The sequence below is a fragment of the Brachyhypopomus gauderio genome, chromosome 18 (genome assembly GCF_052324685.1).
Source record: "Brachyhypopomus gauderio isolate BG-103 chromosome 18, BGAUD_0.2, whole genome shotgun sequence".
Taxonomy (NCBI): domain Eukaryota; kingdom Metazoa; phylum Chordata; class Actinopteri; order Gymnotiformes; family Hypopomidae; genus Brachyhypopomus; species Brachyhypopomus gauderio.
Window position 1 is genome coordinate 10,802,369 of NC_135228.1, and position 22,446 is coordinate 10,824,814.

General features: G+C 42.9%; 3 protein-coding genes across 7 annotated transcripts; all 3 read left to right on the plus strand.

Moving 5' to 3' along the window:
* Positions 1–372: 372 nt before the first annotated feature.
* rnf14 (ring finger protein 14) lies at positions 373–5,799 on the plus strand. 3 transcript variants are annotated; one of them, XM_076980232.1, is made up of 8 exons: positions 373–763; positions 1,870–2,030; positions 2,116–2,246; positions 2,519–3,034; positions 3,390–3,618; positions 4,172–4,344; positions 4,715–4,845; positions 5,092–5,799. In XM_076980232.1, the coding sequence occupies exons 2-8, from the start codon at positions 1,880–1,882 to the stop codon at positions 5,138–5,140; spliced, it is 1,380 nt and encodes a 459-aa protein (XP_076836347.1). In that variant the 5' UTR covers positions 373–763; positions 1,870–1,879; the 3' UTR covers positions 5,141–5,799. The 3 variants fall into 3 exon arrangements, with proteins under 3 accessions (XP_076836347.1, XP_076836345.1, XP_076836346.1); XM_076980230.1 differs by lacking the exon at positions 373–763 and adding an exon at positions 770–917; XM_076980231.1 differs by lacking the exon at positions 373–763 and adding an exon at positions 773–909.
* A 692-nt stretch (positions 5,800–6,491) lies between these two features.
* Positions 6,492–9,979, plus strand: endou2 (endonuclease, polyU-specific 2). The gene is made up of 6 exons (XM_076979544.1): positions 6,492–6,593; positions 7,454–7,559; positions 7,850–7,971; positions 8,144–8,256; positions 8,916–9,069; positions 9,725–9,979. The coding sequence occupies exons 1-6, from the start codon at positions 6,492–6,494 to the stop codon at positions 9,977–9,979; spliced, it is 852 nt and encodes a 283-aa protein (XP_076835659.1).
* A 469-nt stretch (positions 9,980–10,448) lies between these two features.
* ndfip1l (Nedd4 family interacting protein 1, like) lies at positions 10,449–21,928 on the plus strand. Of its 3 annotated transcripts, none has more exons than XM_076979687.1 (8): positions 10,449–10,618; positions 17,477–17,564; positions 17,763–17,893; positions 19,027–19,114; positions 19,464–19,588; positions 19,785–19,851; positions 20,128–20,253; positions 20,485–21,928. In XM_076979687.1, the coding sequence occupies exons 1-7, from the start codon at positions 10,589–10,591 to the stop codon at positions 20,229–20,231; spliced, it is 633 nt and encodes a 210-aa protein (XP_076835802.1). In that variant the 5' UTR covers positions 10,449–10,588; the 3' UTR covers positions 20,232–20,253; positions 20,485–21,928. The 3 variants fall into 3 exon arrangements, with proteins under 3 accessions (XP_076835802.1, XP_076835801.1, XP_076835800.1); XM_076979685.1 differs by having other exon boundaries at positions 10,450–10,618; positions 20,622–21,928; XM_076979686.1 differs by having other exon boundaries at positions 20,128–21,928.
* Positions 21,929–22,446: the final 518 nt, after the last annotated feature.

A 22,446-nucleotide genomic window follows, 5' to 3' on the forward strand; every position in this document is an offset into this window, starting at 1 on the left:
AACTTGTAGTTTTTGTATTTCTACTCAGCAGCCAGTGTGAATGGAGGAGATGCACTTGGTGTTTTTTCACCACTTAAAAAAGTTAATAAACCATTTTGGGGAACACAGGAAATGTATAATGTTTAAGGAAATGTTTGCTTTTCCATAAGAGAACTAAAACAACTGCATATAACGGTCTGGTTTGCAGAGTATTTATGCTTTCCGATTTGCTGAACTCAAATAAAAGATTTAGAATTATAACTGACCAATATTTTTGAAAAATGTATTGTAAATTTCAAACAACGGAATGAATACAGTATCGCTTAATAAAACGTGGGTCTGAAACGCAGTCAAAAGTTGCCACACGCCAGCAAAGATGCAAAAGCGATGAATGATTAATGAAAATCACGTCCATTACGGCGCAAGTCCAGCCTGTTACACAACGCGAATGGCGATTATATTATTATGCCACATTTATTTAGAACTAATATATGTAGGTTTTGAGCTTCCAAAAACTACCAGGAAACATATATAGGCTATTTGACCGACTTTTTGATCCATACATCTTTTGACCACACATCCCGCGATACAGGATAGGGCCGTGCCGTCGTTTGGCGTTCAATCTTACTTTAACAGATGCTCGTTTTAATGTTATCTTGTTGAATAGGTTTGGTTTACACTGTAGGTAGGCCAGTAAATGAAAGTGTCCTAATTACGGTCTTATTAATATCCAGAGAGCAGGCTGAACCCGTCCAGGGCGCATAGGCAGCGGGACACCACCCAGGTACGTCGCCAGCGCCCCGTGTAGACGGCGGGACAACACCGCTCCGTGGCCGCAGTTCGCTCAGCTCAGCTCGGGTTCAAGCTCGCAGACGGCGTCGATAAGCGTTAATAACTTTCCGGATATTTGGTAGCTCGCACGCCAGAAAGGTACTAAGGTACGCTAACATTTCCGAAATGTAGGATACATCACTAACTGGTCGTTTTAGTGAGTTATTTTGAACTATTAGCTAGTTAGCTGTCGTTAGCCACATAGCTACTCCTGTGGATGGGCTTTTACATATAAAACTGCTCTTGCTAACTAGCCAGTGCGCTAATGAACCTCGGCCGACATTTGCTGGCGGTCTAGTTAATGTCGTTCACGGCGGTACACCACAGTATGTGATGTGGTTACTGTCCGACTTTAAATGTAAGTTAGCACACGTTTAACTACAGTTTATTTCCTCGCTAACACATGAGTTTGAAAGCTAAGCTAAGATAGATAAGTGAGAAGTGAGACGTTATGAATTCGAGTTATTCATAACGTCAAAGTTATGAATAATAAAATTTCCCCTGGAGAGCTGAGGTCATTATACCTCGCCAACTAGATAGTTCCTCTTGACATTGCACCAATACTTTAGAGTGCTTCTCTACAACCATGATGCAATAGTTCTTAACCTGAGGAAACCTGAACCATAAGATCTTGTATTGTATGTATCAGTTTCTTACCTTGTTTACAGACTTGATATCCTGTGATAATCTAGAAGCATCTCAAATGTGTTCATATTTAATTCAGTAGTACAATTTGAGGGGGAAATACATTTCTTCATTTGCATACAGATAGAGCCATATAGCGTTTAATATTACTCTGTAAAATACTATTTGCTTACTCTGTGATATTGCTCCATAGTTATTACAGCTTTATCAAGCTTCAATAGAACATTTCAGTTGTTTACCATAAACACAAAGATACTGTACTGGTGAGGATCAGACTAAGCCCTTCATATGTTCACTTTCACATAGCTTTTTTATCTTTGTGCTCCAGCCTATTAATCTTACTGTGATCTATTGTAATATGTTACCAAGGCAGGTAGGGTTAGTTGCAAAAACTCTAATCTCTTCTTCCTACAGGAATGTTCAGATGTCGGAGGATCAGGAAGCCCAAGAAGATGAACTACTGGCCCTAGCGAGTATTTACGACGAAGAGGTGTTTCGTCGGGCAGAAAATGGGCATGAAGGCGAGATCCATCTGTGCCTCAATCTTCCCCCTGACTTCAAGCTGCTGGTTAATGGTGATTTGGCATTAGGTTCTTTCACGCGTCATTTGCCTTTAGTTGTCGCTTTCGTAACTGAGCTTGTGTTGATCTTCATGGACAGGAGAGAAATGCATGGAATATGAAGTGTCCTTCCTGCCCCCCCTGGTCCTGAGTTTTGAGCTCCCTAAAGATTACCCTTCCTCATCTGCACCTGTTTTTATGCTGAGCTCCAAATGGCTTTCGAGACTCCAGGTGAGGACGCTTCAAACTATTGAGAACTTTGAGGACGCTTGCACCTGTCGTGAGAATTGGTCAGAGCATTCATCATCTTTTTGGTCACTGAGTACAGCTGAGTGGTGCCGCCATTTTGTGTTTAACTGTACACTAGTCATTTTTACACTGTTCCTAGAGTTCAGACCATGTCCAGAGTGCCTTTTCTAGCCACACTCTTTCCCACAGTCCTCCCATCGTCTCCTAAGTTTCTATCTCCATCCTTCCCCCTCTCACCACCACCTGCCCCACAGCTTACGGTCCTGTGCAAGCGGCTGGACGAGCTGTGGGTGGAGAACCGTGGCAGCGTGGTGCTCTTTACCTGGATCCAGTTCCTCAAGGAGGATGCTCTGGACCTCCTGGGCTTCCACTCTCCTCTGGAGATCCTCGGCAGGAGGGGGGGTGGAGCCACGCCCACCGCAAGCCAGCTCTGCCCAGCAAAGCGAGACGAGGGGGGCGGGGACAAGCGGAGCCACGCGGAGGCGGACCCGCGGGCCGTGCTGGAGGTGGACCCCGACGCCGACCTGCTGCCCCAGCTCCTGGACTTTGACGAGGCGCAGCGGCAGAAGGTTTTCGACGGCAAGCCGTTCTGCTGTGGCATCTGTTTCCTGGAGAAGCCGGGCTCCGGCTGCATGCTCTTCAAGGAGTGCCAGCACGTCTACTGCAAGGCCTGCATGAAGGCGTACTTTGAGATCCAGATCCGCGATGGCAAAGTGCAGTGCCTTAACTGCCCCGAGCCGAAGTGCACGTCTGCGGCAACCCCTTCACAGGTATGCTCTGTTAGCCAAGTGTTTGGGCATGCCTGCGTCAAGCGTAGTTTGAAACAAACACAAAACAAACAAAGGCTTAGACTGATACAACCATCCAGTATTTGAAAGAACATCAGTATTGGTATTCACAAACGTGCTGTTGCAGTCATCCCCGTATATAGGAACCGCAGCGTAGCTCCTGCGTATTGACGTGTGCAATGACAAGTTGGGCACACTGACCATTTTCACCATCCCAGTATTGGCACCGATGTGGGGAAAATCCATTACAGGCAAACAGGCTTTTAACAAAGTGGTTGAACGAGGTTTTTTTCCAAGTCCTTTCAAAGGCCCTGACCCCCGCCCGCCTTGCCGACAGGTGAAGCTCCTGGTGGGGGAGGAGGAGTTCGCCCGCTACGACCGCCTCCTGCTGCAGCTCAGCCTGGACCTGATGGCGGACGTGGTGTACTGCCCGCGTAGCACCTGCTGCGCGCCCGTCATGCTGGAGCCGGACTCCACCATGGGCCTGTGTCCCGCCTGCCGCTATGCCTTCTGCACCCTGTGCAAGCGGGCCTACCACGGCCTGTCTCACTGCCTGCCCACCGTCGGTAAGCCACGCCCCCGGAGCGCCGCAGGACACACCCACATTTTGTATATGAGCCCGTGACAGTAACGTGTCCGATACACATTCATGGTGCAGTCGGTTAGTGTCGTGAATGATTAGATGCACATTTTAAGGAATGCTTTTTAAGTTTTGTGAATTAAGATGTAAACCACCATAATTGTTTCAAGGATGTTTTCTCAGTGGAAGAACTTATGGTTACATAATTGTCTCTTACTGTTGTCATCCTGACACTTTATACATTTTTTTTACAATGTGTCTCTTCTTAAAACGAGTTACAGTGGAAACCTTGAGGGCAGTTCCAGTTGACTACTAGTTCAAAAACTACCACTTGGCTCAGTTACAAGATTTTATCAGATCAATACATTTTGATGCAGCACAGACTATTGCAAAAGCACACGGTAGATAACACGATATCGTTCGAAGACACGCAACACACACCGATGGCCACTATGTGGAGTGCCATACAACGGGTGGATGTTGGCGTTCGGTTCCGACGTGACGTCTGGGCTAACGACGGACCCTCGCGTCTCCCGTAGATGAGCTGCAGAGCCTGCAGGAGGAGTACATGTCTGGCAGCGACGAGCAGAAACACTTCATGGAGCAGCGCTACGGGAAACAGGTCATCCACCGCGCCGTGGAGGAGTCCTTCAGCATGAAGTGGCTGGAGGAGAACTGCAAGAACTGCCCTCGCTGCGGCACGCACATTCAGGTCCGCCGCCCCGGGCTGACGGGATCACCGCGTCTTGCCCCGCAGGAATGCCCCGGTTTAGTCGGGTTCTGTTTCAGAAAGGGATGATTGGCCTCGGTTCAACAAGCCGTTAGTAGTTTTGGTGTAAGAGGCAGAGTGCTTCCTTTTATAAATGATAATGAATTATGTAGTGTTATTGCATCGTCGTCATTGGCTGGTGCCCCAGGGATCTTTTTACTGTGCCATTCATTAATAACATCAATGAATAAGTCTTCCAAAAAGAGATTACTGTGGATCTAGGCTACTGGTAAGATCATTGTGAATTAAGATAATAACCCCCCCCCCCCCCCCCCCCCCCCCCCCCCAATAAGTTCCGTCTGCTCTCGTGCAGAAGACACAAGGCTGCAACAAGATGACCTGCTCCTCATGCCATCAGCACTTCTGTTGGATCTGCCTGGCTCCCCTCTCCAGGGTCAACCCCTACAGCCACTTCAACAACCCCAACATGCCCTGCTTCAACCAGTACGCACCCCCACCACGCTCGCTCGCCACGCCGCCTGCCACCACACCCGACCTCCTCATAGTTTAGCAATAGCTTAGCATCCTAATTGTTGTAAACTGAGTTATACCGGATGCTTCGGTGCCATCAGCGAGTGCAGAGCTGTGGTGTAGTTGAGTGGAAGATACGTGGTTAATTGTGGTCAAGAGCCTGCATTAGGGACAGGGCCCCATTTCATGGTCCTAGAATATTTCTTGTGTGTGTTCCAGGTTGTTCCTGGCTGAAGATGGTGAACTTTGGAGTGATGAAGACGAGTGAAGCGGAGGCCGCCATCTTATTGCAGTTCACCAAAAGCACTTTGTCTCTTTTTGTCTACCTGCTCTGTTGCTTCTAGGACCCAAAGCAGAATAGCCCTTCACTATTTATTATTTTTTGGATCTCTTCAAAATGGCCCCCACCCATGCGTTTAGAAATGCCAGTTTTCTTAGTGAAGTGGACAGTGGGGCTTTATCTACTTGAGAACAGTCATCCAGGGGGGTGCACTGTCTGAGATGGTTCAGTAATCATCTGATCGGAGGTGTTTGGGTTGAGTGTGCAGCATGCATCTCGATAGGTTTTACGCTAACTGTTCAATGTACATGTACAATGTACAGTGTACAATGATCATGGTATTCTGTTGAGTCACTAAGCCAAGTAAGGAGGCCAAAGAGAAGCAGAACTCTGTTAATTATGTTCTGATGACAGGTTGAAGACGTTCTTTAGACTTTTGTTGCAATCAGGTCTCCAATATAGTTTTCACTATTTTGATTGAATGTATACCTTTAACTACCTTTGTATGAATTATTAATAATTGGAGTGGTCATCCATTAAGCACTGTATAATTTCAAATATAAAAATATATTGCTGACCAATCACTGAACTGTTAATAAGCAAACAGCCGATGTTCTGGACATGCTACAGTAAACATACCTGTGAACACCAAACAACTGTGGCTTCTACTGCTTTCAAGAACGTCCTATGTGTGTACTGTGTTTGATGGGTCACTGAGCATCTTCACACAGTTAACATGAATGAACTGATGTCTAACGGGGCTTTTTTATGTCTAACTGGGCTTTGGGAGGGGAAGCCAGTGTCGAATGAATACAATACGTACTGGGGGTGAAAAAAAACCCATACCCTCACCTACACACACACACACACGCTTATTGTAGAGGGATATTCAAAAGCACTGCAGCTTTTAATCCCTTTTGGCTAGAGTTGCTGATGTGGGCTAACTCTTTCGAGCGCCCCTTTCCTGGCCTCAAAGCCCGCGAGACCACAGCCCGGCCCGGCCCAACCCACACGCTCCTCCACACCGCAGCTCTCCGGTCGTGTTCAGGTGAGCGGGTTCGGCTCTGTACGCTTCTGATGGAGCGAAGGGCTTTGCTTCACGAAATACAGATGAGGGCATTCTGTGTTAACGGATCTCACACTGCCGTGGTTGTACCAAGATGTGCTTCTGTTTTCAATTATGTGCACATTTTTCTTAAAATTCTGTCCTGGTTGGACTTTTTGATAGCGCTGATACCAGTGTAGTAACAGAAATTATGTTGATCAGCATATATGTATATATATGTATTTTTTACACAGTAAACTGGGGCATCTGTAGAGACTCCTTTGAATGCAGAACATGGCTGAAGGTGACAGAGAGCTGTCAACCATAGCACAGGAACTTTGGGACAATGATGTCAATCGCCTGAGACCTGGGACAGACTATCGCATAGCCCTGCAAGTAATAACCTCTCTAATGTTTGTCCTGTATCACCTTAACTGTGCAACAGTTTTTATTAAGTGCATTTTATCTTGGCCATTGTGCTTTTGAAGTGATGTTAACGTACACTACCAGTCAAAAGTTTGGGTTAGGACACACCTGATTAAAAAATGGCATTGTAATTTAAATTCAAAATTTAAATTATGCTTAAATTTATTTATAAAACAAATATAATTTGGGAAAGGTGTTATATATGAATTCATTCTGAATTCACACACACAAACATACACATGCAATTTTAAATGCACTCTCAGCAAACAGTGTGTCCAAACTTTTGAGTGGTAGTGTATATGTTCACTGAAATAAGGTCATATATAAACTGACCTGTGGTGTGGGTTCAATGTTTACTATACGAACAGGTGCAAACATTGTTCTTTGATGGTTTTTGTAGGAAGGAATAAATACTTCTGTTGACACTAGCCTAATGATTCATCCCGCCTTCCCAGAACTAGCACTCTGTGTGCACTCATGTGCATGAATGTTTGTATATGAATGCAGCATATTCCAGACTATCAATCCGGCTGCAGTCCAACCCACTCAGTTCTGGAACCAGTCAGAATGACTCGATGAACATGTTATGCTTTTCAGGATCTCATCGAGGAAAGTGTAGTTGGAGACTCACGGTTCTAGCGTAGTGTGAGCCCGGGAGAGTGAAAACAAAAGAACTGTGCGGTGTGGAATGAATAGCCATGCTATGTGGACACAGTGGAGACGGCTTCAAGAGCTGCTTGAAGACCAGAATGTCCAGAATTAAGAGCAGAATCTAGAACCAGCCCTTTGTGCAGTGGTAGGCTACTCAGTCTTGGCTTTGTTTCTCACAGGGCAAAGTTGCTAACCAGTTGGGCATGAATGACGGGGACTTTGCTGGCAGTTCTCCTTTGTTCAAATATGTTGACGAAACCATTTTCAAAAAAGGAACTTTCTTAGGTAAGGCATTCAAAAGGTTAACGTCTGGCCTTTGTGTGACTATAACGGCTGGCCTCAAAGGTACATTTTCTATATTCTCTATTGCTCGATGCACCTGTGAATTGTAAACCAGTTTAAAAAAAAGGTGGTCATCATATGCATTGAGGTTCAGGCCTGTTACATACTTGATGGAACAGAACCATAGAGACAAGTCAAGTGTGGGCACGTCTTATAGGACAGATACTGGTGGCTGTAACGAGAAATAATGTAGTCAACAAACCTGTCCTTGTGCAACGTGACTGACATTTCAGCATTCATTTCACTGTTGGACAATTATGAGAGTGATACTGGTGAACCAGAGGTCGTGACCCCTGAGGAGGAGGCAGAGAACAACAGGTTTCTGGACTCCATTCTAGAGACTCCTGTAATGAAGGTAATATTGGTCAAAGGAGAGAGCAGCTTACTCACTGTACTAGTTTTATTTTAATTTTAGCATACAAATCTAAGGAAAATTCATATTCATGAGGTCCACAAGTATGCATCTTATTACAGGAGCACACAACTAAGAACATAATTAAAATGTTCATCATTTTCATTCGTTTCAGATTGTCCATAAATATTTAGTGGGTAAGAACTTGTCCCCAGAGGAGGCCACAGGCTTCAAGGAGCAGCTATACCGCATCTGGTTTGAACTGTATGCTAGGAAAGGATCCAGCAGGTACAGAGCTTCAGGAAAGGAAAAAGCTCAACGACGTCTTTTAGATGGGCATCAGTTTCACAGATCACCACTGACTTTGTGTTAAAGCATGTTTACATGTGAGGTCTGAACTTGATCCCCGATACTGGAGTATTGGCACAAGAGCTTTAAGGTTTTGGAGCTATCCTTAAAGTTCCAAAGTCTCTTCATCATTATAACATTGCGAAAGGAAAATCTGGTTTCAATACCAAATGCAGTATAGAACTTCTAGCATTGCGTTCAAGTGGTTTATTAAGCTGTTATAGTAAAACCTCATCACTGTTTTAACTAGGAATAGACATTGATTGTGAAATATATCAGCTATTATAAATTCATGCATCACTTGCATCAATAAAATATAACGTCATTATTTAAAGGAGATGTGTATTTGGATGGAATTCTAAGTGAATGTCTTCATGTGGCAAAGTCCATCATGAGTTTTATGGGTTAGGGTTACAGTTTAAGATTTAGGGTCATAGTTTAGGGTCACAGTTTACAGTGTTGCCTGCTTTAACTCGCCAAATTCATCAGGACACACACTAGTATATCTGTCATTGTGCAGCTTCATACATCTGAGAGCAGTTAGAGGGCATCTGACATGGACAAGCTGGATATTTTCTTGATTTCTCTCTCCCTTCAAGACCAGACTCTTCAGGATTCGAGCACGTCTTCGTAGGCGAAACCAGGGGTGGACGCACTGTTATTGGGTTCCACAACTGGATCCAGTTGTACTTGCAAGAGAAGCTCGGGCACATTGACTATAAAGGCTACACTGTAAATGCCAACTCCCCTTTGGTATGTTTCTGATCTTTATGACTGACCTATCTGCACAGTACAAAGTACAGCTTGATAGTTTAAAGAATTAACCTGTTCCTCTCTTATTTTATCACTGCTGATAGGTAAAGATTTGTGGTGGACATTTTAGATCTGTCAATCCTTTACCATTAGTGAACGCCACCATCGTGTTCTGTTTTCATAAGTTAGTATTAGGACATTAAAAGCACTTTTGTAAGTCGCTCTGGATAAGAGCGTCTGCTAAATGCCATAAATGTAAATGTAAAAGAAAAAGCTTTGGTCACATTAACACATTCGGTCACAGACAATTCATTACTTACATTTAATACTCGCAACGAATGAAATTGGCCAATGACCATCATTTATATGCAAAAGCCTTAAATATAGATTGAATAATCATATTTTTGTTACTAGAAGCTTTAGCTCTCTATGTGAATATCAACCATAGTGTGCACACATTCCTCCCTTACTAACGCTTGCATGGACGTCATGCGAGCCACGACCTCCGAGAGCTTAAGTGTAACTACTGCACCTTTGTTATACTAACATCTGATGTGATGGCTTTGGGCTACACAGCCTCCAAAACCTGAAATTGAGTTTCGCGGAACTCCCGGGCGCTCCTCACTCATATGCTAACGCTCAGCGTCATTCGCAGCCGGATGAGGACAAACACATCCTGGCTCTGCAGTTCAGCTGGAAGAACGGCATCAAACCCAAGGGCAGTGTGTTCATCGGCGTCAGCCCCGAGTTTGAGTTCGCCCTCTACACGCTGAGCTTCCTCACCGCACCCAACGAGCGCGTCAGACTCTCCTTCAGCCTCTATGACCTGGACATCGTTTGTCACCGCCACAACCTGAAACACATAGGAACGACTTATCCCGTCCTTGTGAGATACCAGCACTCGCCCTGAGTTAAAGGGTGTGTTAGATTGTTTTTTTGCATAGCCATCATTAATATTTTTTATCTCTTAACTGAAAAGCAATAAATGCTGCAAGATTATTCCCAAGTCTTTTGTCATATTTTGTCAGCTAATCTATAAAAAAAAAGTGTTTGAACCTTTACTTTTCTAATAGCGTATGATATCTTTAATTGTGTCATTTCATAAAATCATTCACCTCGGTACAGAACAAACATCTTATTTCCACCCTGTCAGCTTCACATATTTGCATGTATTTGTCTTTTTTTACACTCACTTGAAAGAGATTATTGCTTCCCCCCTTCCTTCAGGTTATTAACTGAGGGAAATACATCAGTGCATATCTTGTGACACCTGTCAGTTGTAGAATGATGGTAAATGTATGTGTAACTTTGGCCTACTCGACGAGACGCGATTCCGTTAACGTTCATGTGGGGGCGCTAGTGTTCAACCGACATCACAGGAAGTGAGAAGAGACCTAGCCAGTGTTGGACGTGGGCAAGACACAAACTTATATAATTCCATACAGACATTTTGTTGAGGGGATTCTTTGTATTCCCAAGTAATTCTGTTATCCCGGGAAGCCTCTCAAGCTGTGTGGGGATGGCGGAACCAAGCGGTAGATATCATCAGGTGAGTAAAGACGTTAGTTTCTAGATTACCTCAAGTTAAGCTGGTGAAAACAGATCCGCCTACCTGCTTGTCAGTGGCGGCGAATGTTTCCAGGAAACACCGATGATGAGTCTGTGTCGGATTCTAGGCCTTAATGTTTTGCATTGTCTTCATTTGCCCGTTTGAGTATTTAACAGTCGTTGTCATTGTCTGCTATAATTAAATACAGTAAATCTTAATTTTTATACGTTTTTGTTCGTGTTGTGTGTATGGTTTAATTCGGAAGTTGTTCAGGCAGCTGTGTTTGTTTCTTGTTTCCTGTTTGTGGTAGCCAGCCTCCTGTGTGCTCGTAGACAGCATAGAGCCCCGTTCACGTAGCGTTAGCTAGCTAGCTCAATACACTGGTGACCTTAGGTGTTAACTACATAATCGTGTTCTGTTTGTACTCTACCAGCCATGTTATCCACAATTCAGATATCTGGCGAAGTAACCTTGGTTAGGAACATCTTTAAATCAATTCTGGCTAGCTGGTTAGCTAACGACAACAAGCTCATTTCCTGGGAACTACTGGCGTAGTCAAATGAGGAGGATGCTAGCTAGCTAGCTTAGGGAGCCACACAGCTAACCTGCAGAAATGTTCTAAATGTTTTCATAATTTGAATTGCAAAGGATTTGTTAGAGTTGCTTGAGATAAAAAAATAATAAAACGGGACGAAAACGGTGCACATTTAATCAATTTTTTTTTGTTATTGATTGTCAATTGCATGACCTAGTTTAAGAATTCCTGTGAAGCATTCGGGTTCAGGGTTGAAAATGGTCCTTTTAAAACAACTGTTTCTTCAATGATTCTTGTATTTAACGTTACCGTTATAGTCAAGGTTAAGAGCATGTTTAACTCAATATGCTACTCTGGCGATACCTTGTATATTTTGAGGCTATTTTATTACATATATTACAGCCTAGGCACTCATTGACATGGCAGAAAAGAATTTTAATTTTGTCTCTGTTGTGGGACTAAGTGTTGAAGGATTGAGACATGCATTTTTTTCCTCCACTCCTACAAATAGCTTGAGCTTGTGTGCATTGATGTTTTTGGGGGAAACCCTCTTATATACTGTGATGGTCCTGGTTGAGTATGGGAGTGAGACAGAGACACACATACACTGTGGAAGAAGCGTGGAGTGAGCCCAAGATGGCTGCCTGCACGTACGTTGTACCCTGAGCTGTGCACCAACTTTGTTGAAACTAAACCCTTTCTTTGCAGCTAGCTTCATGTTTCTGCATTTACACACAGTAAGCAGTACTGCTCTTCAGTCTGAAGGGAAAAGGAATCTAAACTCTTCCTCATTCTAGTGCATGTGTCTATGTTGCGGACATTAAAGCTGAGAATCTTCAGTCACTCCAAATAAACCTCCTGCTTCCAATTAGAAAACACACCAGTCAGCAAAGTTGGCCACAGATTCTGATGTTGTTGTTACTCAGCTCATTAATGAAACACTGGACAGTTTTGAGAAGTTGGTGAGCGGAAACGCAGAAAGCACTGAGTGCTAAAATTTGGTGTGAAATCATGGAGATGGACTCTTGGTCACCACAAAACGGGAACTAGGTCAAGATGTTACTGCGGTGAATGGATGGCCTCAAATCCTCCTCCTCCTCCTGTGGATTTTAAAATGTCACGGTGTTTTTGAAAGACCTGCAGACTGTTGAGGTTTGTCAGACGGTCTAACCTGAGGAATCTGCTCAGCTCTCCCAAACAATTGATGTTCATGCGTCGGAAGGAAACGTGCATCTGATACCTGTGCCCGGCAGGTCAGACTTCAGTTCACGTTTCAGATGATGAGTGCAGCGTGGAGGCAGGCCAAGAACCATGCTTACCTCAAACCCAATGAGCTGTCCTTCACAGAGGACTCGTCTTAGGGTGAGAGAAGAATGACGTTGTGGCCATCGTTGAAGAGAGCTCGAGAGGAAGGGGAGAATGCATTTTTTTGTCGTTGTTGAAGTCAGAGCCTTCAATCAGGGGGAAAAGGAGAAATTCTTGTTCTTTTGTGGTGGTATAAATCTCTCAGGTGTCTGTCCACCTCAGGGTTATTTGGCTCATGTCCTCTACTGAACTGTGCATGTTCAGTTTAATCTGCTCACATCAAATGCTGCTGTTTAAACTTGCTGTTAGCTTGCACTCAGTGCTTTTTGAGCATTCTTCATTCCTTCATTTTTTTGTTATTCTGATTATATCTTTCATTCATTTCAGTTAATGCAAGAGGTTTGTGAGATTCTGTTAAAGGACAGCTTTATTTTTTATATCAAACAGCTTTAGACTGTTATTGACTTTATCCAAGAGTCACATTCCACAATGGAGGACATTGAGCTATGGAACTCGCAACGGGGCAAAGAACCACGGTTTGCACATGATTCAATGTGATCTTCAGGGATTGCACTGAAGAAAAACATCTGGGATGTCCTGCAGGCCTTCTGTGATCCTTTAGGCCTTTAGGTGATGTCCGCTGGCCTGACGCATCAGCAGGACAGTAGTAAACCTGTAGTAGCTGGAGAAGACGTTTGTATTTTATGGGCTAAGGATGAGGGTATGATAATTGGCCCATTTCCTTATAGGAATGATGGTGAGACATCTATGCATCTATGATATGTGACCTAGTATCAATAATGGTTAATATCTCTAAATTGAACATGAATGGCACCACATATTTCAAGTCATTCAAGTATTATTCCTACTTAGTGAAATGGTTTAATCCAGTGTAAAGGGGAGAGGCTATGGGTATATCACTAGTAGAAATCCCCCTTGCATAAATTGAAATAGACATATTGTCAGAAAAAGGTTGCAGTACACCGTCACACATGTCTTTCTTATTTACTGCAATGAATGAAAGAGGTTTGAACCACCATGCGTTTGTTTTAATATGTTGTCTTGTGGACATTACTGATTAAGACTCAATTAAAACGCATGTCCAGTCATTTAGAGATCTATGCCCCAGGTTTACAGCTCATGTTTAGGAAAATATTCCTCATAGGGCCTTTGTTTTTTTTGTTATAAGTTTTAGCAACCTTTTTCTCAGTTTATGTGGGTACAGTTCAAAGGTTGATTGAACGTTTGTCAACAGAATTTTAACATGGTTACATTATCTCAGCCATTTCTGTTAGAAGGTGGCAATTTTAATATTGCTTTAATTGTTATTGACGGATGGCTACCTAGACCTCCTCACAAAATAAAAACCTTAAAGCATTCATGAAGCAATGTAATTTATTTGGGGAGAGATTCACCACATTACCAGATAGCTCCAGACTTGCATAGATCTTTGGCTGGTTTCTCACAGTCTGGAGAAATGTCATAATATTCTTTACTACTCCTCTAAATGATCATAAAGCTATTATTGATATTAAGCTCATATTTTGAGCCGTACTTAAAACTACTGGAAGACAAAAATAATTTGAAGCACCAAATATCTGTTGGAGATTAAAACACAGATGGCAGTTATGGAACCTCTTGAGATCTGAAGGTGGTAATGTTCTTTGAGCAACACATGGTCATGAGATTGAGAAATTGTGGAGATTATAACAGATTATATCAGAAATAATCTCCCTTTCTTTAAATCCATTCAGCAGTCTTACTGAACGAACAGATTCAGTATACTATGAGTTAGATGGGTTATATAGGTCCAAAGCTGAAGGTGCTTTTGTCGGGTCCAGACATAAGTGGCTGGGGGGGGGGGGGGGGGGGGGGTGAACAGAATTATTCTTTTTTTTTTTTTTTTATCCAGTTACAGATGGAGGCAAAAACAATATTCTCCAACATCTACCCTATATATATTAATGGTTCTGTGACTGATGACCCATTTTAAAATTCTCATTTTAATTTTAAGCTTTGCAGATCTAATTATGACTACTTTGCAACTTCCTTACAGTGATCAATGTAACCAAGCTTTTACATTAGTAGAGATCAAATCAAATATATTTGTATAGCGCTTTTCACAACACATGTTGTCACAAAGCGCTTTACAGGATTTACAAGGTTAACAATACTATGGGTCCAAATCCCAAATGGTCAAGCCAAAGGCGACAGTGGCGAGGAAAAACTCCCTAGATGGTGGGGAATAGGAAGAAACCTCGGGAGGACCAAGACTCAAAAGGGCACCCATCCTCCATTGGGCGGCCCGTTAACACACAAATTACACAAAAACAAATTATACAGATGAATACACAAGTCACAAATCACACAATCAGGCTAAGTATAATGTAACTAGAATGAAAGTTCTGGGTGTTGATATTGTCAATGTAAATGTCTTGTGATGAACATAACTGTATCCAGGAGGAGCTGCTTCATTAAAACTTGCACATTCGTTTACTCTAGCCCATGTCTCTGTTAAGCAGAGTGCATTCATATCAATCCATGCATTCATATCCTCTCGTTTAGATTATTGCAACAGTCTCCTAGCTGGATGTTCTGGTAAATCGATAAACAAACTCCAGCTGGTTCAGAACGCAGCAGCACGAGTTTTAACAAAAACTAAAAAGTTTGATCACATTAGTCCCGTACTATCGTCATTACACTGGCTGCCAATTAGATTCCGTATTGACTATAAAATACTTTTATTAACATATAAAACGCTGCATGGCTTAGCTCCAGACTATCTTAGTGAACTTATTGAACAATATAACCCAGCGCGTTCACTTCGCTCTCAGGACGCAGGGTTATTAACTGTTCCTAGGATCAAAAAGATCACAGCAGGTGGAAGAGCCTTTTCTTTTAAAGCTCCACAATTGTGGAATAATCTTCCTGCCTCTATTCGGGACTCAGACACAGTCTCAATGTTTAAAACTCGATTAAAGACTCATCTGTTTAGTTTGGCCTTTGATTAATCTGTTACATATTTACTACATCTCGTATCTTTTCTCCGAGGTTCACCTGGAGAGTAACATTGCAGTCGGAGCCTACAATACCAGCATCGCTGCTCCGACACGGAATGAAAGCCTGGCGTTCATCAACAGACATTTACAGTGACAATATCATAACCCAGAACTTTCATTTTTACCTTTACTTAGTCTGATTGTGTGATTTGTGTGTGACTTGTGTATTTGTCTGTATTTTGTGTAATCTGTGTGTTAACGGGCCGCCCAATGGAGGATGGGTTCCCTTTTGAGTCTTGGTTCTCCCGAGGTTTCTTCCTATTCCCCACTATCTTAGGGAGTTTTTCCTCGCCACTGTCGCCCTTGGCTTGCTCATTAGGGTTCTGGACCCGTAGTATTGTTAACCTTTTAAATCCTGTAAGGCGCTTTGTGACAACATGTGTTGTGAAAAGCGCTATATAAATAAACTTTGATTGATTGATTGATTGATTTAGTCTGTTATCTGAGATTATTTCATTTACTGTCACAGGTTTTGATGCAAGTGATCTAATGTTTAGAAGTCCTAGCCTTAGCTTAATATTGCTGCTCACTTCATGTTGATTATTTAATTTTAATTAGATTATTAAAACATATCGCCCTGTTACTCCTATATCTGCCACGGTTAACAGACACAGTCTCAATGGTTTGGTAGGTAGGGAACTAAGTTCTACTTAGCAAATGGCCGTTGGAAATCCTTTTTTTCATTTTTGGGTGATGTCCTTAACCGTCTGTCTGTCTGTTGTCAGTTGTATGTATCGGCACCATTATTTTGTTGTTTTGTTGTGTTAGCGCTTGCTAACAACTGTCCGGTTGCTGCTACTTTGTTGTCGTAGAGATGAAGCCTGTCATTAAATAACATTAGTAACGATTGAATTTCATCTGAATTTTATGAATTTTTGGTATTTTTGTAAAAAAAAAAAAAAAAAAATGTATACTTTTAGATACAGTTACTCACTGAGTATGTCTAAGTGTGATGACACCTATTCTAAAATCTAAAAAGATGTGGTTATTGATCATTTGCGTCTTTGGTTTAAGCAATGGTTAAAAAGAATATTAGCAGTGACGCTTCCTTTGAGGACTAAATGGATGAGTCATGGTGCAGTTTTATGAGCAACAGCACATGACAGCATGTGTCCAGCATTACTGTGATTTGTTCAGTGATGACGCCGTTCCTTCTTGTCTTGGACTTTAAGAAGACTTTCAGCGTGGTGGTGCACACATTTATTTTTAATTGTCCTGAACTTGTTTGGCTTTGTCTATAGTATAGTATATTTTGTCTATAGGGCAATCAGGACTTTATTCTAAATATATTGCATATATAGTGGCAATAGTTCTCATAATCCGAACTATAGGACCTCCCAGGGGTTGAAATGGAGCTTTAGGTCAGGTGTACAAATTCATCTCCATCTGTTCCTGCTTGCTGCCCCTTGTGGAAGGATATTGTGATTGGCTTCCTTGATTATGCCAAGGCCACAGAGCAGCATCACTACTTACTAAACCTAATTGTGTTGCCAGCTAAACTTCACGTTCATGGGCACACGTGTTCAGAGTGTGCGTCATGTAGCTCACACGTGAGGGGAGACTCGCATGAGCCAGAGTGCCGTGACCCTTTTGCTTTGTACTGGGACGTTACGTTGTGCTTTGGTGTGTTTTTTTTTTTCTTTCTTTAAACTTTTCATTTGTTAAGGAAGCTTTGGTTTCTACGAGTTTATGGTTGCCTCAGCCGACTGACCACACGACGGTCAAAACGGATTGGCTTGATATGGCTTTATGCAAAGGGAGTGTGTAAACTTTGGCTCACTTCCATATAACAGAAGCACTTGGTTACACCTAGAAAGGTCATTATTTAATAATGAGCAAACAGCATTTCATAACAATAATAAACTATTATATTTTACTGTTTGGATTTTCAGGCTTCCAGAAAAACTATGATTAGCTTTCCTCCAATGAGCTTGTTTGGTTTTGTTTATTCTCCCCAAGTTGCCCAATGAGGAGGAACCAGATGAGGGACCTCAGATGACCAATGATACTCCACCCCCTTACAGCAGCGTCGCAGCCGAAAATGCAGGTATTGGTTAACTGCACGTAATAAAGCTTTTCTAGCAGCGCACACTCTTCAAAATGTCGTTAACCATAAAAACGTACTTTTCCATAGAAAATAAACAGAAATGGCTACTACGTTTTTAACTGCAACGGCTATTTTTCAGAAGACTTGTATGAAAAACATGTGGCAGTAATTCAGACCCCCCCCCCCCTTTTGTTCCAGCCTACTTTGATTATAAAGAAGACTGTGCCTTCCCCAAGCCTCCTTCTTACAATGTAGCCACATCGCTGCCGTCGTACGACGAGGCTGAGAGGACCAAGGCGGAAGCCTCCGTCCCCCTGGTGCCAGCACGAGTAAGTACTACAAAATGGCCACTCGAACCGTTACCTAGCATTTAGCATAGCTGGCGGGATTCCCCTACCCATAACGTAAGCATAGCGTCCCTAATGTTGGGTTAGTGTTAAAGACTGACTAGGCTCCACCCCCCTCCCTCCCCCGACTGTACCCATTGGGTTTGTTTTGCTTTGGTCTTCATGCCCATGTTTGCTCACAGCCTTGTGTTTTCTCCGCCACACACTGCCTGCACACAGCACAGGGAAGGCCTGGATACTTTCGATGATGTATCTCATGCCCTGGAGGTACAGTAACGAGTGGGAGAGTGTGGGACCGCGCAGGTAGCGGCCGTCTTGGAGGGGCCTCAGGTGTCCAGTGTCTTGGAACGAGGCAGCTTTGCAGGCTTATAGCGTGCCTTTCCACTTTTTGTTTTTTAAATAGGACTGAATCACTCCTCACGTGTGTTATAGCTCATTTGCAAAACTTATCAAACAAATATGACATCCACCCACCACCATGTACGACGGACCATGAACATGTTACTCATGGAGCCTTTGATTTTAGTTGCTAGGTGATGAGGTGTGATGGGTTCTGCTGTATGTGTTGGTTGAGCAGATATCTGGAAGTCTCCCAGTTTCAAACTGTAATTTGGTGTATATGTATACAGCACAATGTGCATTTAGTAATAATAATCATGTCGGTAACAGTGTTTAGTGGTGTTTTGTGGATCAGTCAATTATGTGCTTTTATAGACCGAGTAAGGGTGCTCTCTGGTCTTCAGAATACTGGCTGTGTAAGATTACTGAAAATCTGCTTTTCATAACGATAAAGATCCTTGAGAAATATCCAAGAAATTGATTTGATTTGTATACATATCTTTTTTTCCATCTAGTTTTTGTTTGGCCAATGATTAGAGTGCCCAGGACTTCCAAGACGAGCCTTCAGTGTTGCAGTTTTTCCGTCTTTGTTTCATGGTTCTCTTGTGTAAGATAGGCAGGCCCAAGCCCCAGAGTGAGACCTGCCCCCTCTTTTGCTGTGATGTGAACTTTTCTTCTACCTTTCTGTTATATAAAGATCCCACAGAGTTCCTGTGTGATGTAAACTGCTGGCTATGGTTTATATGGGCCTCTCTAATTTTCTGCGTCTCCTGCAGGATGAGGACTTTGTGGCCAGGGATGACTTTGAGGATGCTGACCAACTACGAATAGGCAACGACGGCATCTTCATGCTGACGTTCTTCAGTAAGTTCCTGTGACTGAACCGCACGGTTCTTCTAACCTCCTGTTAGCTACTACGAGCTTCCTCTAGCAGACCCTGAAATTACCTTGTGGACCCAAGGTTTTAACTTCATGGTGCGTCTTGTAGTCTCGCTTTGAGATGCCATATAGCTGGCTGACTCGCTAGCCTTACTTCAAGACCCTTTTCCAGGTCGGATCCAAATGTTGTTTCAGCTTGCAACAGATATGCCAGCAATTTCTTGGTGTGCTGCAGTCTTCTAGCTATAGCGTGTGAGTTGTAGTAAGTGTGTGTGTGTGTGTGTGTGTGTGTGTGTGTGTGTGTGTGTGTGTGTGTGTGTGTGTCCACCTCCAGTGGCTTTCTTCTTCAACTGGATCGGCTTCTTCTTGTCGTTCTGTCTCACCACCTCGGCGGCTGGACGCTACGGTGCCATCTCCGGTTTCGGCCTGTCGCTCATCAAGTGGATTTTGATTGTCAGGGTAAGACACCTCAACAGAATTCTGCATCTCCAATGCAGTTCAGCCATGTTGATAAACGCGAGCGTTTATCGGTCTCGTTTTTCCACGGGGCAGCTTCCTGTTAGCAGCAGTTCCCTCAGTAGATGAGAAACAGGTGCTTAAACTGCAGTGATGTTTTTGGCGAATGACAAATCTCTTCTTCTCCATGCATTTTCAGTTCTCCACGTACTTCCCCGGTTACTTTGATGGCCAGTACTGGCTGTGGTGGGTGTTCCTTGCTCTTGGTAAGTAGAGTAACATCTAGGCCTATTGTTCAGTTTCTTCAGTCCAATGAGATTTACTAGAAATGGGAAGAGTAAAAAAAGCATGAGGGAATTCCAAAATGGTGTTCACATCACACCGTCCCCCATATTCTGCTTGTGCGTATTAGTGTCTCCCATCGTCACACGTGTCTCCCATCGTCACACGTGTCTGAGCGTATTGTAGTAGCTGCGTTGGCTGCTGTGGTTGTTCACTGGGGTGTGGCGCTGGGGGCCGTAATGAGTTTCCGTTTGCTCCAGGTTTCCTGCTGTTCCTCAGGGGTTTCATCAACTACGCCAAAATCCGCAAAATGGCCGACTCCTTCTCCACTCTCCCACGGACCAGAGTTCTCTTCATCTATTAAAGGCTCTCGTTCTGGAGCCACTGTAGGTATAACGGTGTCGGATTGCAAGTGTTTAATACCTGAGTGATTACTGGCTTATGTTTACAAACAAAAGGCTTCAAGTTGTAAAGAGAAAAAAAAATTAACAGCAAAAAAATGTCTTTCTTAGAAATGCAGTGATGTTAAGCTATTCCACCAATAAAGAAAAGAGTTGAGGCAACGTAGGAAAATGCTACTGTCGTACTGAATACTGAATGACTATTGTCGTCTTCAGCTGCTTGTTTGGAAACCGATACTGAATTCCTGGCCAGCTCAAACTCACAGACTCTGCAGTGAACGCATATTTAAAGGAAAACGAACCCCTTCCATCTATAATCCACACATCTGAAAGTGTGGCCATGTTTCTTTCAGGGTAATAGAAGGGAAGGCATCACCCCACCCTCTACCCCCGATCCCTCGGTGTTAAACGGCACCACGCTACGGCCGGACGGCAGGACGCTCTTTCTATGTTTCTAGATGTAAACTTGTGGATGCTGATTACTCTGTGTGCAAAAATCATTAGTGGTTTAACGTCAAGTGCTTTTTGCAATCAAGTCCTTCATGTAAAACGAATGCCTTATGCAATCTCTGTAGTATTGACATGCACTGTCCCCTGTTATTCAATAGGGGGCAGTCTTGGATTTTTTTCCCGTTTCCTTTTTTTTCTTTTCCTTTTTTTTTTTTTTTTTTTTTTTTTAAACTTGATGACGTTTGACATGGAAACAGCCAGTCGCTGTTGGTCACCATTCACCAGGATCCTTTCCTTTTTGTGAATGGCGACATTAGATGAATTGAATTTAAAGCAGCGCTTTTCTTCTTCACTGCCCCCCCCCCCCCTCCCAACCTTCTCTTGTCTCCCCACCCATACATGACACGAAATTAAAGTTGCTTTTTAAGTTGTTACATTTGATGTGGTATGCTTTTATTGTCACTGTATTTATTTTAAACACAAAAAAACCCTATAAACAATCAAACGAATGGAGTACGTGTTATGGAACGCTTTGTATGTGTGTGTAATCTACAGGCATGATACCCCATGTAAAATAAAAATAGAACTTAATACTGTAAGCTGTAAATACATTTTCATAGTTGTAGTGAGAGGAGCGTCTTTGGAGAAAACAGAGTCACAGGCGTGTTTTGTTGAACTGAGATGGATTATTTTCTTTATATCCTTTTTGCTTTTTAAAAAAAAATATATGATTGACCGTGCATGGTGTCCCGTGTGAGGGGTGTTTGGTTTGACATGCGGGTGTGCAGGTTCCCTGCTTGTTCCTCTCCCCCCCCGCATGTCCCAGTAGCAGAAACCATTGCTCCCAGCAGTACCTTCTACACATTTCTTATAAGAAACACTGGTAATCGGGTCCTCTAATGAAGGGGAACTCACCCCGTCCAGCACCCATTCGCCACCACATCCTGCTGGATCTCCTGAAGTTGTGCACATTTATAAATATTTTTAAAAGATGTTGTTTTGTTTGTTTGTTTGTTTGTTTTGTTCTCACCCTCTGTGACTTGTCTGCTCCCGTCACCGAGAGACTCGTCCACGGAGCAGGAACCGGCTCCTTTTGTACTGTTGTGTTTTTCCTGACCAGCTTTGCGGATGACCTTCCAATGCCGATGGATATACACCTGTGTACGCCTGTAAATACGACGTTGCTATTAAAGTCTCTGGTGTTGCAACATTTGGTCAAAATGTGTGTGGTTTGTCCCAGGCCTCGGGAGCAGCTCGGAGCGCCACTGAAGTAGCTTTAGTTTGAGAAGTTGGGCCAACTGTTTGTGCTTGGATAGTATTTCAGGCGGTGAGGTGAACGTAAAAGCCTTGATTGAAACATATTTTTGACGACAAATTTAAATTAGGCGTTGTATAGTGAGCTTTAGGGTGGGGTTTTAAATATTTAGTTTTTCTCCCAATACAGTTATTTTATATGAAACCGCGATACATATTTGGTAATGTGTATGATATTTAGCAACCTCAGTATTGTTGCTGTTGGTATCTTCTGATTTTTGCTGCCCAGTGACCTAGAGTTACCTTTTTATCATTGTAATCATTTTATCATTCTTTATCATTCTTTTATCATAAAATCTACAAGACCTTGTTTTCAACTCATGACTCCGTCTACCTGTTACCGAAGCAATAGGACTAGTCTGACTTGATTCTTCACGGGGATGAAGGGACCATGTATTCATGTGTAATCAGGAA

Bases quoted from the DNA above. Each gene is read 5' to 3' on its own strand.
- rnf14 (XM_076980232.1), top strand. From the start codon at position 1,880: ATGTCGGAGGATCAGGAAGCCCAAGAAGATGAACTACTGGCCCTAGCG. The intron at 2,247-2,518 runs GTGAGGACGCTT...CCTGCCCCACAG, and splicing joins AATGGCTTTCGAGACTCCAG to CTTACGGTCCTGTGCAAGCG. The intron at 3,035-3,389 runs GTATGCTCTGTT...CCTTGCCGACAG, and splicing joins CTGCGGCAACCCCTTCACAG to GTGAAGCTCCTGGTGGGGGA.
- ndfip1l (XM_076979686.1), top strand. From the start codon at position 10,589: ATGGCGGAACCAAGCGGTAGATATCATCAG. The intron at 19,115-19,463 runs GTAAGTTCCTGT...GTCCACCTCCAG, and splicing joins CTTCATGCTGACGTTCTTCA to TGGCTTTCTTCTTCAACTGG. The intron at 19,852-20,127 runs GTAAGTAGAGTA...CGTTTGCTCCAG, and splicing joins GTGGGTGTTCCTTGCTCTTG to GTTTCCTGCTGTTCCTCAGG.
- endou2 (XM_076979544.1), top strand. From the start codon at position 6,492: ATGGCTGAAGGTGACAGAGAGCTGTCAACCATAGCACAGGAACTTTGG. The intron at 8,257-8,915 runs GTACAGAGCTTC...TCTCCCTTCAAG, and splicing joins GCTAGGAAAGGATCCAGCAG to ACCAGACTCTTCAGGATTCG. The intron at 9,070-9,724 runs GTATGTTTCTGA...CGTCATTCGCAG, and splicing joins TAAATGCCAACTCCCCTTTG to CCGGATGAGGACAAACACAT.